This window comes from Globicephala melas, chromosome 7 (genome assembly GCF_963455315.2).
Source record: "Globicephala melas chromosome 7, mGloMel1.2, whole genome shotgun sequence".
In the NCBI taxonomy this organism is placed as follows: domain Eukaryota; kingdom Metazoa; phylum Chordata; class Mammalia; order Artiodactyla; family Delphinidae; genus Globicephala; species Globicephala melas.
The window spans coordinates 106,101,979-106,117,148 of record NC_083320.1 but is presented as its reverse complement, the minus strand read 5'-3'; the positions used below and the strand labels follow the sequence as shown (position 1 = coordinate 106,117,148).

The 15,170-nt window shown below is 41.9% G+C and overlaps 1 protein-coding gene and 1 pseudogene across 1 annotated transcript in view; both read right to left on the bottom strand.

Annotated features, from left to right (window-relative positions):
* Window positions 1-15,170, bottom strand: part of CNTNAP5 (contactin associated protein family member 5) — an 886,651-nt gene that overhangs the window by 381,949 nt on the left and 489,532 nt on the right. Inside the window, exon 8 of the mRNA XM_030840366.2 lies at window positions 8,067-8,331. Within this exon, the coding sequence (XP_030696226.2) occupies window positions 8,067-8,331 (265 nt within the window). The remainder of the gene's footprint in view (window positions 1-8,066; window positions 8,332-15,170) is intronic.
* On the bottom strand, window positions 4,247-5,048 carry LOC115843857 (UBX domain-containing protein 2A pseudogene; annotated as a pseudogene).

Sequence of the window (15,170 nt, the reverse complement as noted above, 5' to 3'; positions counted from 1 at the left end):
TGCAGGGCCTTTCTGGGACAACCAAGCATCTCATTCACAAAAATCACTGTATGAAAGAACCCCAGGTTATCATTCTTCCTCCCTCAGATGCATCACAATGTGGGGAGTTGAGAAACATGACCTCTGGCAGGGGGCTTGGCCCTGCTGAATACACTTAATTTAGGCCACTTACCCCGTTTTCAAAAGAAGACTCTGGGGTTAATGATTTCTTTGAAGAAAATAAAGTACATGGTTGACCTCCTGTTTTCCTTCAAGAACTAAGATGAAGGTTTAGAAGGGACTTGAGTAATTCTAGACCAACTCTCTCCTTTAGCTACAAAGGACAATGAGGTCTAACAGAATAAAACTCACATTCTGCATTGATGCAGAGCATAGCTAAGCTGGAGTTCTGGATGCTAAGCCCTGAGTTCAAGGTCTTTGCCCAGATTGGCTTTTCAGTGAGAACTTGATGTTTAGAGAAGCACTACAGCAGACAAAAACAGACTTCAGGGCTTCCCTGGTGGCACAGTGGTTGAGAGTCCGCCTGCCGATCAGGGGACACGGGTTCGTGCCCTGGTCCGGGAAGATCCCACGTGCTGCGAAGCGGCTGGGCCCGTGAGCCATGGCCGCTGAGCCTGCGCGTCCGGAGCCTGTGCTCCGCAGCGGGAGAGGCCGCAACAGTGAGAGGCCCGCGTACCGCAAAAAAGAATAAAAATAAAAAATAACATACTTCAAATTTTCAGGACTGAAGGACCCAAACTTCTTTCTTCCTATTCTCATTCCTATTCTCATTCTCATTCTCGTTCTCATCAGCAAAATAAAAATAACATTGAAATGTCAGGCCACTGCAAAATAATTATAGTGGTGCCAGCTTTTTTTGGTTACTGAATGTTTCACTTGCAATTCAAAACACTCTGCCTCGATTGTCTAAAGAAATGAACCAGGTGGTCTCCTTCACTTTTGCACAAGTTCCTGTTTTCTTAGTCATCCAGATTGGTTTGGACAATGACAATCTACATTCTAAGCACCTTTTTAAGAGTCTTTAAAAATAGCAGCCATTTGCTCCTCAAAAATAGAACATGGTATCAATCGTTTCAGGGATAGGTATGGCCCTGAGAGAGAAAGTGGTCCCCAAGACACATGGAACCTGGGGAGAAGTGGTGAGGAACTAGAGTGTGAAATGCATAAAGGAGGAAATCCAGGTGTTTTTTTGTTTATTTAAGATTTGCACAGTTGGATGTTCTGATCCCTGAAAGGGGACATGGGAGCAGCAGGGCTCCTGGAAGGTTTCCTCTCTGTTCCCATGCAGCCCCCAGATTTCCACGTGGCATCGGACGCACAGGGGTGACGAGAATATGGGAAGAGCTACGCAAGGCATGGCAAAGTCTCTGGAAGCATCTAGGTTTTCACTTAGTACCCTTCGTACTTACATGATAATCTTACTAAGGAATCGTCACTGAGCATTTAAAAGGGCCTGATAAAAAATAATAAAAACAGGGCTTCCCTGGTGGCGCAGTGATTGAGAGTCCGCCTGCCGATGCAGGGGACACGGGTTCGTGCTCCGGTCCGGGAAGATCCCACATGCCGCGGAGCGGCTGGGCCCGTGAGCCATGGCTGCTGAGCCTGTGCGTCTGGAGCCTGTGCTCCGCAACGGGAGAGGCCACAACAGTGAGAAGCCCACGTACCGCAAAATAAATAAATAAATAAATAAATAAATAATAAAAACAAATAAAAAGGTCTGAGAGGGACTTTCCTGGTGACACTGGGGTTAAGAATCCTCCTGCCAGTGCAGGGGACACAGGTTTGAGCCCTGGTCCGGGAAGATTCCACATGCCGTGGAGCAACTAAGCCCATGTGTCACAACTACTGAGCCTGCACTCTAGAGCTCGTGAGCCACAACTACTGAGCCCGCATGCCACAACTACTGAAGCCTGCGTGCCACAGCTACTGAAGTCCGTGTGCCTAGAGCCCATGATCCACAACAGAAGCCACCGCAATGAGAAGCCTGTGCACCAAAATGAAGACTCAAGGCAGCCAAAAGTAAATAAATAAATACATACATAAATAAACATTAAAAAAAAAGTCTGAGAAAAGTATGTCACATATACTCAATGACTATTAGTGTGTATGTGTGTATGTGTGTATGTTAACATATAGATATGCATAATTTACTTTATAACACTAAATAGGCAATGTCAGCTAAAGTGGAGTAAAAGTCTACAAAGACAATGGATTCACAATCCCTTGTCAGCCCCACTTAACCCCCAAATCTGTCTATTGATGGGACCACCAAGTGAACTGTTTTGGGAAAACCCAACTTCAGATACTACATAGGCTACTTTTGTTAACAGCGTACTGTACGTTTCATCTTTCATCTAAAGCAGAGTTTCTCTGCATTTGAATTCTTTATAAACACCTGACCATATCACGAATAAATATGGGGGGCCGCAAGATACACTGTGGTGACCATGGACTTGGGGATGCAAAGGAAAGGCCTGAGCTCGAACACCTGCTTGGTCACTTGAACTTAATTGCTGACTCTCAATTTCCCCTTGTGCCTGTTGGTAAAATAAGAACCACTTAATACGTTTCATGAGCTCTTTTTTTTTTTTTTTTCTGTAGTATTGTATGACAAGGTCCTTGCATAATGCCTGACCTGCATGAGATCCACAGTAATTGTTGGTTCTACTGTCATATCACTTAGAGTGAAAGGATGCCCTTGACTTTGCCTCATATTCACATATACAAGGCTTTCAAGAAAGGAGATGACAAAAATAGAAAATAAAGAAAAATACAAGGGAGGGATTATACCGTTGCCCTTCAACTCCCTAAAACTTCATCCCTTAGAACAACTAAATTCAGATGCCTTCTATTTTGAGGACGATTTCATTTGGACTTCTCTTCCTGATACCCAATGCGAACTGCACAAAATAACCACACCCCCAAAAAACTATGTACACTGTATGAAGCTTTGGTAACAGAAGTGAATGTGCCAGGCATCCATGTGCTGACCTTCTCATAGGGGTCACCTTCTCTTTTAGACCCAAGACGTTAGAAATACATGAACTATTCTCAAGTAAATCTTTAAATATCTGGATTCCCTGTTCAATTAATAATGTGCTATTTTCTATTTTCCATGAGGTACCATGTGTCAAGGGTAGCCCCAGTGGCCCTCAAAATTAGTAGAACAATGTTTATTATTTTTCTGATTTCTCATGTGAGATTTTTCTCTTATAAAACCAATACAATCTCAAGTACTTGGAAAACAAGGTTCTTCAGAAATGTATGGGAGGAGAAAACTTTTTTGTTAGTCTGATTTTTTTGTTTGTTTACCTTTTTCTCCCAGGTAGAACAATGCCAGTAGACACAAAGCCTTGATCCATTTCAAAGAAAAATAAAAGAAATTCCAAAATTTCTGAATTTTCCAAATTTCAGGAAATTCTTGGAGAAAGGAGCAAGCAAGAGTTTTCTGAGACAGACATCAGAATGTTTTTAAATCTTTCTTTTACTTGTTTGATTTTTTTTGAGAGACAGGTCTAAAATAACATGATTTTTTCTCCCTCTTTACTGGATATTGGGGCAGCTTTAACCAGCCTCTCTCTCAGTCATCAACACATTTTAATGGACTGACACATGCTTAATAATACAGGTAATGCTTTAGAGCAAAGTGTCACTGGGGCCTGTACTATATTAAAACTGCATTTTTGGGCTTCCCTGGTGGCGCAGTGGTTGAGAGTCCGCCTGCCGATGCAGGGGACACGGGTTCGTGCCCCGGTCCGGGAAGATCCCACATGCCGCGGAGCGGCTGGGCCCGTGAGCCATGGCCGCTGAGCCTGCGCGTCCGGAGCCTGTGCTCCGCAACGGGAGAGGCCACAGCAGTGAGAGGCCTGCGTACCGCAAAAAAAAAAAAAAAAAAAAACTGCATTTTTGACCTGAGCTCTACAAGTCTGTGTACTCAACCATCTCGCCGGTTGGAGAGAAACAGATCAACGCCAGCTCACGATTTTTCTTCTTCAAATAAGGAGGATCGAGGTTTAACTTTTATAACTCTGCACATGAAAAATGTTATGTTTCTAAGCGATTAACTCACCTCCATGACTAGAAATCTTAGAAATTTCACAAAAGCCCCATGACTGCACAAACTCACTCAGCTTTTATGACTCTAAGGAGTGAGGCCTGTTTTTGCCTGAGGTCTTGAGTCAGTGTGGAAGAAAAAGAAATTTGCTAAATAGGTTCTCAACACTGTGCTAAAGGGTTTAGATCATATTTAATCATCGTCACAGTCTTGTGATGTAAGCATTTTTTTTAATCTCATTTTGTAGGTAGATGCTAAGATGGACCCCAGTGATCCATGACTACTAATATCTAGTGTGAGTGTTTCATCTAGCAATTTGAGGAAAGGAAGAGCTCTTGCCGGGGAAAAGGGAGGACTTCTTTGAGATCCTTGGTGTTTTTTGAAACAGTCTTTGATGTGGCTTATCCTATGAGAAATGTTAAATTTCTGGACACTCCTTTTCCCATTGGCTAACCAGATCTGTATATTAGTGATGGGTTCCAGACTGTTTAGTGAGACAGTAGACAACTTATTTTTATTCTCAACTTCAATACACTTTGCTTTAGAAACAATTTTTGGTGTAGCACTTCCCAGTCTGTGACCCTGTCCTGAGAAGGGCTGGAACACAGGCTTTGTTGACATACATACTTCATTTTTCTTATCTTCAACTTTAACATCAACCTCCTCATTATCAAAAATCCTGTAATTCCAAAGGTAATTCCCCTTTTTTGATGGAGTTCAGAAACTGCTGAGCTGCACCATCAAAATAACTTCTGAAATCATCACTGACTGTGAATCCATTTTTCCATAATTTTGCACTTACACCTACCAGTTTCTTTTGTTCAGTGGCAGACAAACATTTGACACCAACCTTCTGAGTTTCCTCAAAAAGGCTGTCAACAAAATAGTCCCAATTTGTTTGCTGATTATCACTAAGAGGTTGGTGGTCAGATCCTGTTTCACAAACCCGTTCTTCCTTTGTACTTTCAAGATTATCTGCTTCTTTCATTCTCTTTTGTCTTCCTCCTGGTGTGGCCGCTGGGCTGGAGCCCCTCAGACTGGGAGCACTACCTCCCCCAGACCCTCTCAAGCTCGGCGGCCATGCTGCTAGGACTCTGCTCATCTCCCTTGGTTACTGCTGCCGGCACCGAGCATGTGCTGAGGCTGGCTCTGACTCCTAATATCTGAATCCTTGTATAATCCCTTTGACTTGAGCAAGGGCTAGACTTATTCACTTTTTTCTAATGAATAGAATATGATGAAAAGGATGGGATGAGATATACAAAGACTGTGGCTTTTGTCCTGGGGGTTCTTTCCCACTCTCTCCAGGGTCACTCACTCTGGGGTAAGAGTGCTGCCCTAACAATGAGGCAGCCTTCTGGAGACGGCGTGGGGATAAGTTTGGATCTCCTGAGGTCTGCCCACAGCCACATGAGTTAGCCTGGAAGCAGAGTTAGAACCGGTTGAACCTTGAGATGACTGTCGCCCCTGCCAACAACTTGACTGCAGCCAGAATCGCCCAAAGGGCTCCTGGATTCCTGACTCTTAGAAAATCAGACATAACATGGGTGGTTTTCAACTAAAACATGTTGGTATAATTTGTTATGCAGCTGTAGATAACAAATGCACTCTCACTTACATGGGAGACAAAGTTAAGTTCATCTAGGGCCCCAGACTAACTAGTAAGGGGAAAAGGTGCTTTTGGAACCTGCCTCTCTGACTCACAGATCCAGGCCCTTCTGTTATTTCCAGAGGTTTGAAACTGTATACAAGACCCTGTGTCCCTTCCTTTGAAGTAATAGGCGTTTGCTTTAGTCTCCCACGCCTACACTGAGTCTCAAAAGGCTGCTCAAGAGTTAATGATTAGGAAAAAAAAGTAGTTAATGATTAGGAATGTGAAGATGTAAAAATAAAGAATAGCTGTTGGGCTGGGAAACTGGTAACGATTTAGACTATAAATCAGCCACATGGCAGAATCACCAAATTCCCAGTTCCCTGAAGGATAAAGATAAAGGCCTGACACATATTCCAAAGGTTTGTTTTTTTTTTTTTACAGGAAGCTGACCACCCCCCAGATGAAAATTGCTGACCACAGCAACATAGACCCTAGACTGGTTGAAACCAGAAGATTGATGATGCTGGAAACTTCACCTTGATGCCAACCAATCTGAGAACTGTGCACAAGCTGATCATACACCCTGCAGCTCCCTCCCTCACACTGCCTTTAAAACCCCTTACCTGAAAGCTATTGGGGAGTTCAGGTCTTTTGAGCATGAGCTGCCCCTTCTCCTTGCTTGGTGCCCTGCAATAAAATCTATACTTTCCTTCACCACAATTCGGTGTCAGTAGATTGGCTTTACTGTACATAGGTGAACGGACCCAAGTTTGGTTCGGTAACAGGTTCAATGGGCTTTTTTGTTCACCCATTGACATCAGAGGCTTTCCCATAGCCTGACCTGATCTTGACTATTAAGTCACATCCTTTACTTAACTCAATTTCCTCTAATTTAATTGCATAACAAAACTCAGAGTCCAGTGGGGGAAGAAAGACATTTAAATTAAATAAATGATTCAGTGTCCTATAATCCAGGATGGATATTGGCCCAGGATGCACAGAGGAGGCGGTTTGATTCAGGCTGTAGAGCCAGGAAGGCTTCTCAGGATTTGGTGACCTAGCAGCCTGCCTTAGCCCCCAATCCAATGCCTGCAGGTGGTCTGACCTAAGTACTTGTCACTAAGTGAACACATTGCTTCCAGAAGGACAGGGGACATCAGTAAGATAACAAGTAGAGGAGGGAGAAAATTCCACGGCTCCATGTTGAAGGAATGGCAGATAGAAGAGTCAGGATGTTATTCATACATCTATTCCATGTTGCTATACATTAGGACCTATACTCTATTGCTATAAAAGAAAGTACTTTCAATCTTCAGCTTTTTGAGAACCATTTTAAAAACTTTTATGAAAAGATGCTCAACATCGCTAATTATTAGAGAAATGCAAATCAAAACTACCATAAGGTATCACCTCACACTGGTCAGAATGGTCATGATCAAAAAGTCTACAAATAAATGCTGGGGAGGGTGTGGAGAAAAGGGAACCCTCTTGCACTGTTGGTGGGAATGTAAATTGGTGCAGCCGCTATGGAGAACAGTACGCAGGTTCCTTATAAAACTAAAAATAGAGTTACTGTATGATCTAGCAGTCCCACTCCTGGGCATATATCTACAGAAAACTGTAATTCGAAAAGATAAATGCACCCCAATGTTCATTGCAGTACTGTTTACAATAGCCAAGACATGGAAGCCACCTAAATGCCCACTGACAGATGAATGGATAAAGAAGATGTGGTAAATATATATATATACATATATATATATATATATATATATATAGTGGAATATTAACCATAAAAAAGAATGAAACATTGCCATTTGCAGCAACATGATTAGACCTAGAGTTTATCATATTAAGTGAAGTAAGTCAGACAGAGGAAGAAAAATATCATATGATATCACTTATATATTGAACTAAAAACAATGATACAAATGAACTTATTTACAGAACAGAAACAGACTCACAGACTTGGAAAACAAACTTATGGTTACCAAAGGGGAAAGATGAGGGGAGGAGTAAATTAGGAGGTTGAGATTAACAGATACACACGGCTATATATAAAATAGATAAACAACAAGAACCTACTGTATAGCACAGAGAAGTATATGCAATACTCTGTAATCACCTAGATGGGAAAAGAATCTGAAAAAGAATAGATACATGTCTATGTATAACTGAATCACTTTTCTGTATACCAGAAACTAACACGACATTGTAAATCAACTATACTCCAATACAAAATTTATAAAAGAAGAAAAAAAGAAAACAAATGTTGGCTCTTCAGACTTAGAGTAAATTTGTGAAGACTGGTCATCTCACACCCCTGGGAGCTGGAGCCTGTATGTTTTGGTCAGATTCTCAAACATGTATCGACTTGGCTGAACAAGAAACGACATAGAAGTTGTCAGTGGACAGTACCTGTGAGGATTTCAGCTGCACGTTCTGTCATTTTCTGAATCACGAGTCTCAGGGTTCCATCCTCCAGGCTCAGCAGCAGGGTCCCTGAGCCCTCAGAGAGCATCGTGGACAGAAGCAGACCATCCTTGTTCCATGTTCGAAACTGGAAACTCACCGAGAGCCCATCGATTTGGGGGGTGCCGGGCAGCAGCAAATAACTGCTGCTCGAGTTGACAAATGTGATGGGAACAATTTGTGGTTCAGAGCAGGAAAATGTGACATTGCCCTGGAAAACAATAAAAATCAAATATATAAAAGCCATTTTTTATTCTGCAATCTGACAGCTGATATAAACAACCACCTGGAGCTGACCTTAATTTCAGGATCATTTTACATACAGCAGCAAGATCTTAAAGGGAAAAATATGTCAGCTTTGTTCAGACACACCCACAAGATTGTTTTCCATTCTTTTTTCTGCATCATGGTGCTATCTGCAAAGAGGGTCATCCAAGACCCAGGGTGGGTGGGGGCATGGGAAGCATTAGAAGTTTCTAGGGATCCAGAGATAAAACAAATTACATTCATTCATTGAATAATGCTGTACTGCAAGTCAACTAAGTGCCAAGCACTGGGATACCTTTCAAAGAGATACGTATGAGAAAACTTTGTTACAATATGGAATGTCCCCAGGGCAGCCTGGTAGAAGAAATAGCTAAAGAAGCAAAGGTTTCACAAGGGAGGCGATGCTTTCCTGGAAGGAAGTGGGGAAAGACAAGAGTGAGTGCCCGGTCAGCCTTCTCAGCAGATGGCATGGTGTTTGCAAAGGCTTGGAAAAATTAGCAAAATGGCCTCCCTGGGGAATGAGTCATTTCTGAACTTGCAGTGGGACAGAGAGGACCATGGACCATAAAGCAGGTGAGTTTATGCTTGCCAAAATTATCATTCAAAGTTAGAAGCAGTAAAGTGACATTGGCCAGCTTTTTAATGTATTAAGAGTAGTTTTAGTAACATGGGGAGTCGAGGGGGGAATGCATGAGAGGACCAGAAGTGGGGAGTGTTAAGTGTGTGTAGACTAGAAGCAGGAAGAAGTGGAAGAAGATTATCCTTTGCATAACTGAGGGGAAATGGGTCCGAGTTTACTTGAGGAAGTTACAGGAAAATAGACAAATGTATATATGTGCCCAGCTGAGCCATGCGCTTCAGTCACTTTTACTAGATGAATAGGAGAAAGCCTGGAATACCGTCTAGATTATGAATAGGTGTTACAATATGAAAGCCATTTGTAATTTTTATAGCCAACCTCTACAACAATGCAGTGAGCTTATTCAGGTAAGTGTAATGCAGTATTTTCCTCTAAATAATCATAGACACATCTTTTTTTAACTTATTTTATTGAATTATAATTGATTTACAATGTTGTGTTAATTTCTACTGTACAGCAAAGTGACTCAGTTATATATATATATATATATATATATATTCATTCTTTTTCATGTTCCTTTCCATTATGTTTTACTACAGGATAGTGAATAGAGTTCCCTGTGCTATACAGTAGGTCCTTGTTGTTCATGCAGTCTATATGTACTAGTTTGCATCTGCTAATCCCAAACTACCAATTCATCCCTCTCCACTCCCCTTCCCCCATGGCAAACACAGTTTGTTCTATTCATAGACACACCATGTTCCCTGTAAGTCTCTCAATCCCAATGAAAGAGGCTAAGCTCCACCTATTTCCATAGCCAGTGCCACTTCTGCAGAAAAAAAAAAGACAGGGATTTCTGAAAGAGGAATGCCCTGGCTTGCCTGGCTGCCTGAATTCAACTTTGCAGTAAAGTGGCCAGGTAGTGGGGTTAGATACCTAGGACAGCTCCTAGTCCTAGAACAGATTAATCCTTCAGGTTGTACAGCCTCATAATCCTGAAAAAAACATCCTTAGGTCCCAAATATATTTGTTAGTGATAGTCCTGCATTTCTGAAAACAAATAGTTTCCAAACAAACTTCTCCCAATAGTACATTTCTAATGATGCACTCATCAAGCACACCGCTATGAGCATATTCTTGCATTGATCATTTTTGTAGTTATTTAGATGTGTTCTTCTCTTTAGGCTAGATCCCCAGAAGTTAATTAATGTGTCAAAGGGTAAGGCCCTTGATATCCATCAAGAAATTGCCCACAGTTTATACTGCATTTGGCATTAGGCTAAGTGCTAACGTGCGTATCTCATGTATTCTACACAATGACACTGCGTTCATTTAAAAAATGCACAGATTGGGTTTGGAGAAGCTAGATGATTCGACAAAAGTCAGAGTCCTCCTTAGCAGTGACAATGGGGGACAAACCTATGTTTGTCTGACATGGAGGCTTTTGGCAGCCATCTCTGAGAACTTCCTCCTCTGAACTGGGTACCACTGTTAAAAAAAAAACCATCTACCAGCTTGCTTTTGATATCCCATTGCTGTTTTAATCTGCTTTTTTAAATTGATATCTATTCTCATACTGTTGTGGTTGGAAAAGAAGATTGATATGATTTCAATTTTCTTAAATTTACTGAGGCTTGATTTGTGACACAAGATGTGATCTATCCTGGAGAATGTTCTGTGTGCACTCGAGAAGAAAGTGTATTCTATTGTTTTTGGATGGAATGTCTTATAAATATCAATTAAGTCCATCTGGTCTAATGTGTCATTTAAAGCTTGTGTTTCCTTATTTATATTCTGTTTGAATGATCTGTCCACTGGTGTAAGTGGGGTGTTAAATTCACCTACTATTATTGTGTTACTGTTGATTTCCCCTTTTGTGGCTATTAGCATTTGCCTTATGTATTGAGGTGCCCCTATGTTGGGTGCATAGGTATTTACAATTGTTACATCTTCTTCTTGGATTGATCCCTTGATCATTATAGAGTGTCTTTCCTTGTATCTTGTAATAGTCTTTATTTTAAAGTCTATTTTTTTTCTGATATGAGTATTGCTACTCCAGCTTTCTTTTGATTTCCATTTGCAAAGAATATCTTTTTCCATCCTCTCACTTTCAGTCTGTATGTGTCCTTAGGTCTGAAGTGGGTCTCTTGTAGACAGCATATATACGGGTCTTCTTTTTGTACCCATTTAGCCAGTCTGTGTCTTTTGGTTGGGGCATTTAATCCATTTACATTTAAGGTAATTAATGATATGTATGTTCCTATTACAATTTTCTTGATTGTTTTGGGTTTGTTTTTGTAAGTCTTTTCCTTCTCTTGTGTTTCCTGCCTAGAGAAGTTCCCTTAGCATTTGCTGTAAAGCTGGTTTGATGGTGCTGAATTCTATTAACTTTTGCTTGTCTGTAAAGCTTTTGATTTCTCTGTTGAATCTCAATGAGATCCTTACTGGGTAGAGTAATCTTGGTTGTAGGTTTTTCCCTTTCTTCACTTTAAATATATCTTACCACTCCTTTCTGGCCTGTAGAGTTTCTGCTGAAAGATCAGCTGTTAACCTTATGGGGATTCCCTTGTATGTTATTTGTTGCTTTTCCCTTGCTGCTTTTAATATTTTTTCTTTGTGTTTAATTTTTGTTAGTTTGATTAATACGTGCCTTGGCATGTTTTTTCTTGGATTTATCCTGTATGGGACTCTCTGCACTTCCTGGACTTGATTGACTATTTCTTGTCCCATGTTGCATAAGTTTTCAACTATAATCCCTTCAAATATTTTCTCAGACCCTTTCTTTTTTTCTTCTTCTTCTGGAAGTCTATGATTTGAATGTTGGTGTGCTTAATGTTGTCCCAGGGGTCTCTGAGACTGTCCTACATTCTTTTCACTCTTTTTTCTTTATCCTGCTATGCATCAGTTATTTCCACCATTCTATCTTCCAGCTCACTTACTGTTCTTCTGCCTCAGTTATTCTGCTATTGATTCCTTCTAGAGTATTTTTAATTTCAGTTATTGTGTTGTTCATCACTGTTTGTTTGCTCTTTAGTTCTTCTAGGTCCTTGTGAAATATTTCTTGTATTTTCTCTATTCTATTTCCAAGATTTTGGATCATCTTTACTATCACCACTCTGAATTTTTAGGTAGTTTGCCTGTTTCCTCTTCATTTGTTTAGTCTTGTGGGTTTTTATCTTGCTCCTTTGCCTGTAGGATATTTTTCTGTCTTCTCATTTTGTCTAATTTACAGTATTTGAGGTCTCCTTTCCCTAGGCTGCAGGGTCATAGTTCCTCTTGCTTCTGTTCTCTGCCCCTGGTGGTGGGGTTGGTCCAGTGTCTTGTGTAGGCTTCCTGATGGGAGGGAATGGTATCTGCATTCTGGTGGGTGGAGCTGAGTCTTTTCCCTCTGAAGAGCAGGGCCTTGTCAAGTGCTGTGTTTTGGGGTGTCTGTGAGCTTAGTATGACTTTAGGTAGTCTGTGTGCTGATGGGTGGGTTTGTGTTCCTGTCTTGTTTCTTGTTTGGTGTGAGGGGTCCAACACTGGGAGCTGCTGGCAGTTGGGTGGAGCTGGGTCTTGGATTCAGATAGAGGCCTCCGTGAGGGTTCTCGGTGATTAACCTTCCTTGGGGCTGGGAATTCTCTAGTGGCCCAGCATCCCGGACTTTGTGCTCCCACTCCAGAGTCTCAGGCCCAACTTCTGGTCGAGGGGCCAAGACTCTGCAAGTCACTCATCTCAGTTATGCAAGGATCTTTATAGTCCTTTCCAGTGTCCAAGGTCTTCTGCTAGTTTCCGGCTGGTGTTCTGCGAGAATTGTCACATCTATAGATGTATTACTGATGCATCCATGGAGAGAGATGAACTCCACGTCTACCTACTCTTCTGCCATCCTGAATCTCCCTGGATGGTGCAGGTGTACTCACTGTCATCCAGCAGGTGCATGGTGCAGCTGTACTCGTGTTCCAGACTCCTGCTGCTGCCACTCATCAACCTGCTCAGCAATTTCCCACCCACCCCCTGCCCCCGGGAGAGAATCGGCAGTGCTGCAGACTCCGGACCAGGCACCGCTCAGCCAGGCAGCTCTGCACAAGCACCTGCACCTGCACCATCACCCCAGCGAGGACGCCGCCACTGCATCCTGCTGGTCTTCTCCTCCTCCTTCTCCGCCACCACCTGCCCCCAGCCCAGAGCAAGAACCTGGCTCTCTCTCCGCCATGCCCCACTGCCCCTTAATCTGCATTTTTGGATTTATGGTTGATATCCTTTCAAGATGAAATATCCCCACTTATGGCAGATTAACTGAGGCAAGGCTGTCTTTTAAACAAAGTAAAATCACAAATGCTCCCACAGGGAACTTGGGAGTAGCAGTAACTCTTCTTGCCCTTTACTTTTCCTGAGGTCAGTATCACCTCCTCTGGTAACAATTTGCCACAGCAAAGCTGTACCCAAAGTTTGAGGCTGTGTAGAAGGGGGAAAGGTGACAAGGCTGAAGGTAGAAGCCCAGGACTTTGTAAAACACCCCTTCCTGCTTGATTTAAAATACAGTGTATCAGACTCACAGACACAGAGAACAGACTTGTGGGTGCCAAGGGGGAGGGGGTGCAGGGGAGGGACGGATTGGGAGTTTGGGGTTAGCAGATGCAAACTAGAATGGATAAGCAACAAAGTCCTACTGTAGAGCATAGGGAACTATATTCAATATCCTGTAAAAAACCATATGAAAAGAATATGAAAAATAATATATATATATGTATAACTGAATCACTTTGCTGTATACCAGAAACTAACACAACATGGTAAATCAGCTATTTTTCAATTTTAAAAAACCCTTAAAAAAGTCCAATATTTAGCTCGACTCAAGCCATTTTGTGAGTGTTCTCTGGATAGACAATCATGGAGGGTGGTCCTCAGGAAAGTGGGGGTCTAGAGGAACTGAGATTGTCCCCTGTATTCCACTGAAAGTCTAATGGGCCCCAGTATCTTTGAAATAGGCCAGGGAACCCAGAAGCCCTTGAGAGGCACTCAGGGGACACTCCAGGTCCCCAGCAAGATCCTGGTGGCAAGAACTTCAAATATATGCTTCAGGGATCCTCACTGGTTAAGGTAAGGCCAGGTGTGGGGATCAATGCTTTGTTCAACAGGGAGCAGGAGAACTTGGAAATGCATTGTCTTTGGATGGTGTCTCCACATCACTGCAGGCCGTGCTCTCCACTCCGTCTCCCACATTTCCCTCATGCTGTCCTCTGTTGCCCTTGTGTCCATGCAGCTGCCTGAGCTGTCCAAAACTTCTCTGTTTTTAGAGCACTTCCCTGCTCTGTTCTCCAATGGTAGGTCCAAGGGCAAGTAGGAGAGAGAGATGGGAGTAGATGGGAAATGCCGTTTACACCCAATCTGACCCAACTCTCCTGACAAATGTGAGTGTTCCGGGCTGAGCTGTTTGTCACACTGCTGTGCAGCACTCCCTGCCCCGTTCCACATCCATCTCAGCTGTGCTGGTTGCTGGCAGAAATGCCAAAGTGTCAAGAGGCACTGATACTCAGCCCCATTCACCACAATGGAGAGAAAGAAGAAATTAGCTAAATGAAAAAGTAGTACTTCTGAAATCAACACGGACTATTGAATCATTTTCAATAATGCCATTTGTGACTCCAGAATCCTTCTCAAGACAGCATTTGAGGGAGTCCCCAGCAATGATTTAGAAAGAGCATGCAAGAAGACAATATTACTCAAGCCTTAAAATGAATGAAATAATGCCATTTGCAGCAACATGGATGGACCTAGAGATTATCACACTAAGTGAAGTAAGTCAGAGAAAGACAAATACCATATGATACCACTTATTTGTGGAATCTAAAATAAAAGATACAAATGAACTTATTTACAAAACAGAAGTAAACCCACAGACATAGAACACAAACTTACAGTTATCAAAGAGGAAAGGGTGGGAGAAGGATAAATTAGGAGTTTGGGATTAACATATACACACTACTATATATAAAATAGATAATCAATAAGGATTTACTGTATAACACAGGGAACTATACTCAGTATCTTGTAATAACGTATAAGGGAAAAGAATCTGAAACATATATATATGTATGTGTATGCGTGTGTCTGTACACCTGAAACTAGCACAACATTGTAAATCAACTATACTTCAATTTTAAAGATGACAAAATTGTTAAAACAAGAGAGAGAAGACAATGTACTTGAGAAAGGTGTCA